Source organism: Melanaphis sacchari, unplaced genomic scaffold (genome assembly GCF_002803265.2).
Source record: "Melanaphis sacchari strain LSU unplaced genomic scaffold, SCAv2.0 Contig22_pilon_pilon, whole genome shotgun sequence".
Taxonomy (NCBI): Eukaryota; Metazoa; Arthropoda; class Insecta; order Hemiptera; family Aphididae; genus Melanaphis; species Melanaphis sacchari.
The window spans coordinates 207,601-212,408 of record NW_020271107.1 but is presented as its reverse complement, the minus strand read 5'-3'; the positions used below and the strand labels follow the sequence as shown (position 1 = coordinate 212,408).

The 4,808-nt window shown below is 27.8% G+C and overlaps 1 protein-coding gene across 1 annotated transcript; it reads left to right on the top strand.

The window, feature by feature from the left end:
• Positions 1-114: 114 nt before the first annotated feature.
• LOC112594502 (tetratricopeptide repeat protein 25-like) lies at positions 115-4,222 on the top strand. The gene is made up of 5 exons (XM_025339313.1): positions 115-513; positions 1,096-1,410; positions 1,577-1,986; positions 2,084-2,396; positions 3,965-4,222. Exons 1-5 carry the CDS (start codon positions 115-117, stop codon positions 4,220-4,222), a joined length of 1,695 nt encoding a protein of 564 aa, XP_025195098.1.
• Positions 4,223-4,808: the final 586 nt, after the last annotated feature.

The following is a 4,808-nucleotide window of genomic DNA, read 5'->3' as shown; positions in this document are numbered from 1 at the left end:
AAAAATAATTTATATTTAGAAACACATATTAGAATATAACTTGTGTCGATTTGATTTTTTTTTTTTAATAAGAAAGTTAAATTTGTATTTGTTTCTAACGGTTTCTCATATAACATGGCATTGCACATCAAATTAGATGCATTTTTGAATACAAAACCACGACCAGAATGGTTGAATCAGTTAAGAGTGACTATTGCGGTGGGCAAAAAGTTTGAGCAGAGAGGTGACTACGAAAAAGCCGCAAAATGTTATGAAACCGTTTTATACTACGACTCCATGGACACTAAAACGCGCGTCAAACTCAGTAAATGTTATCAGAAACTATTACAACCCGAACAAGCGGCAAAACACCAGACCCATGCGATGCAGAACGATCCTGATTTACTCCAAACCATTGAGAATGAAGCCAGTGTAAACTTTAAATTGGGAAACTTTGAAAGCAGTTTAATGACTTATAGTCGATATTTTATGCGAAGGAAAACGTCGTTTGATTGTAATCAAGGATTACTGAAAGTAAACAAACCAATATACCTATCAAAATCTTAATAAATAATAATATAATATAATATAGTACAATTTTTAGTCATTGAAATATTGTCAACTAATCAGAGGTTTCCACTATTCAAAGGATTAAAATTGTAATCTATTCTCAAAAAAGTCTACTATTTGAAGGCGTCTGTTAAGGGAGTAGTTGCCATATTGTACCTACATTGCTTAATATTAAAATAACAACTTTACACCATACAATGTAACCTTTATAGTACACTTTATTATTTAAGTATTATTCTGATGAGAAATAAAAACGTGTTTTCTGATTTGTTTTAAAATAATTCAACTGAATCATTATTAATAAATTTGCAATTTACCTATTATAATATATAAACTGTCAACTTATTTTTCTCTCAAAAATTAATTTTATAAATATTACTTTTAAATTTAAATCAAACACAAAATTACCTAAATATTTATATACATTTACTGTTATGGGAAAACTAATTTTTTATATATTGAAAGTTTAAATTGAACGTGTAATTTAGTATAATATGACTTAGGAAATAAGAACTATTAAAAAAAAAAAATATTTATTTTTCTTAGGTTAATGAAGTTATGAATAACTATTTACCTGTTAATGGACTAATGAGTTGTTTAAAAAACACAATATTACGAATGATAGAAAATGAACAATTCATCGAATTGAATGCACGTGAACAGTTAAATAATCCTAAAAATTTTAATAAAATTCACAAAACTCACATCGAAAAAATCCAAGAAGCATACTATTTACAAAATATAGTACAAAACGTGAGGTTTTATAGAAAACAGCTAAACATTTTACCCAAACACAATAAAAATGATAAATTAGTTTATGAACAAATTCAAAAAATCCTTCACACATTTGAAACAGCCAAAGTAAATATATATTAAAGGATATAAGATTTTTAAATTATATACTTTTATTAAAAATAAATAAATAAATAATAACCAAATGTTATTGTTGAAAAACAATAACATATATGTATGTCTATAAAATATTGTATATCTAAATTAACTTTATTTAAAAAATGATTTGTTGTAGAAAGATTTATATCAAAAAAAGCCATTTTATATGTATGTATGTCAAAGACCAAATCGCCAACTTAATGACCAGCGAAAAATCAAAGATTTGGTAAAATTACAAGTTTCCAAGTATATTAATTCAATAGTTGAACACTGTTTGTCCGGCAAAATCGAATTAGCTCGGCGACAAGCCGAATTAGCTATAGAATATATGGACGAACATCGTTATAAACCGTTAAAGATAGTAAACACCTTATACGAAGTATTCGGTTTGGCTTTGTACTTACTGAATCGGGATATACCCGAGTGGTCGAATGTGATGAACCACAAAAGAATATTATTCATATTGGGTTCAAACTTCGATGAGAAGGACGCTTACAATCACGTCTATCGCGAATCATATTTTGGCCCCGAAAACCGAAATACAAAGTAAAAATAAACACACTTTACACAAAAATATTACGTCTATTATATTATAGTGATTACACATGCATAATATACTAACGTGAACAAATATTCAATACAGGAGTTATTTGAAAAAACTCTCCAGGCAGTTAAATAATATCGAATTAACTACCTACAGACTGTACCTTCAGTACGAGCGAGTTAAATGCTATATACTACTAAACGAATTCAAAGCCACGAGACCGTTAACGAAAACAATGTTCAACGACGCTTGTGCTTTGGGTAGTATCGCGTGGCAAGTAAATGCCTTAATGCTAACGATGATCGCTGAGTCTAAATTAGGCAACGGGCTCCAGTGTATAAAAACCATCGAGTTTATAATATCACTTAGTAGAACTTTGGGAGATGAGAATGTCACCGCATTTATGAGAAAAGTATGATTAAAAATTTTTTATATACACAATAATATGCCATCATTCAATTTTTACACAGGGAAATCACATCTTAAATTACGTCTGGTATGTTTGATTATATATATTTCATATATACCCTTGAACTAGTCGAACCCTAGTAATACGAAATTCTATAGTACTATTATATAATTTAATTTATATTACATTCATATTTTAATTTCTTTAATATTAAAAAACAATGCGAAAATGATGCGTGCAAAAATCAATATAGTTAAAAATATTTTTAGATTCAATGATTTTGTATTTACACCAATGGTCAAAAAAAAAAAAAAATTATGTAGGTATTTAATGATAATTTTACTATTAACTTAAAAGTGCATAGTTTTAATTTAGTTATAGGTAATATTAATATTACTTTGGTATTCCATTATAAGGTAACAGGTAAATAATTAAATGGTGTTCAAGTCTCATTAATAATCAATATTGATTACAATTTAACATATTTACATATTACTTGATTCCTGTGGTGATTCGACAAATAGTGAAACATTTGAGTGGGTTGGTAATTGAGCCACATTTTACCTACCTGAAAAAAATAAATAATATTTGTTTATCTTTTACTACCAAGAAATTGGGCCACAAATCAACTCTGTTTTTAAAATGTATCCGGAGATTAAACCATAAATGTATAATATAGGAATATACGAGTAAATAAGGTTTATAAACTATTCATTTTTTTCTAATACACAAAAATATAATTTTTTTAAATAATATGACACAGATTTTCATATTCAAATCTCATTTTTTCTTCTTCTTTGTATTTTTTAATTTCATTGAGAATATAATAATTTTTTTGAATTAAAGTTCATTCATTTAATATTGGATAAATTATTACTTTTCAATAATGCATGCGGTCGCTTCAAATAAAGTTTCGTGAGAACTGAAATGTTAGGTATTGTAGCAATTTAAATGTAATGTATTAATGTATTATATTAAATATTATTTTATTAAAATTTAAAATTTAATGGTGACCCAATCGTTGGGTAAAACAGGAATGGCCTATTTACCGTATACCTTGTTGAAAAAAGGTTAATTGTGGCCCAATTCCCGGATGCCTCAAACGTTTAATATATTACCATTTTTTATATACAATGTACCTTTAACTTACAGTTATATAATAATATTTTGAATTAATGTTTTACTACAATGTTTTGTTTATTTGTTTTATGAATCTTTAATATTATTGTATTGATAAGTAAACATTTTGAAAATATTAAAAAAAAAAAAAATGATAATGAATTAAAATTCATAAACATTTTCTAAATTAACAATATTAATATTTAGATATACATAAATAATTATTAATAAATTATAAAAAATATTAAGTTATCACTAATTTGTACGGCTTATTTTTTTAAATGTCTATAACATGGTTATAAAACATGTTATAAATCATAATCATAAAATACTTAATTTCGTCATTATTAGTATTTATTTTCTACTACATATTAAATTAATAATGTACATGATATTGAAAAAAAAAACACTCACACTAGAATTTTTTTTATTAATAAAATAAATAATTCTAGATGTGGAAATTATTTGCTACGGACAAAGTACGAGTGTCCGAAATAAGCACCGAAGATGAGCGAAAAGCAAACTTGATAAACATCATGCCAGACTCCGAGAATATTTTACTCATGAACAGTTTATTAAACCGTATCGATAAATTGCCCAAGGAATGTCGGATGTCTCTAATGTTAGGAGAACCTTCAGAAATTAACTGCACAGATCATCGACCAGACATTAGACAGGATCCCTTGATAAATGACAAGAGGTGGAAATAACAACGTATAATATTGACTGCAGGATCTATTCATCGCAATTAAACAGAGATCCGATTTATCGATTTAACTATCGTTTGTGTTTTTAAACTCACGACCGATAAATGTCAATATCAATTATTCGTATATACGCGTATTCGATTTTAAGATGTCGAAGGAAGGGGGATGCACTATATAACTTAAAACGGTATCACAGCTACGCCATATATCGTGCCAAAAATTTTAGTACGGTTCAAACCTAGACATTTTTCGATTTATAAATTTCACCGACTTAATTCGTCGACCGCGACTGCCCGTTCAGGTAGTAGTAACTGTCACGATGTTACGACTAACCTGTTAATAATATTAAAAATATTCCGTGACAATGATAATAAACGATAATACGAACGCTAACACAATGTAATAATTGCACGTGAAATATTTTACAGGTATGATCAGTGCTGCAGGTGCTACTGACGTAAATAAATAGCTCTTTTACTGTACATAAATATCTCGTTCAGTGAGAAACAGCCGATGACGGTCTTGTCAACCGGTGCAGCGTTCTTAAGGCTGTATAATACGATATCTGCGCGAAAACGTTGTCACGTCA

Coding starts and splice junctions, on each gene's coding strand:
- LOC112594502 (XM_025339313.1), top strand. CDS start 115: ATGGCATTGCACATCAAATTAGATGCATTTTTGAATACAAAACCACGA. Junction 1,411..1,576: donor ACACATTTGAAACAGCCAAA/GTAAATATATAT, acceptor GATTTGTTGTAG/AAAGATTTATATCAAAAAAA. Junction 1,987..2,083: donor CCCGAAAACCGAAATACAAA/GTAAAAATAAAC, acceptor TATTCAATACAG/GAGTTATTTGAAAAAACTCT.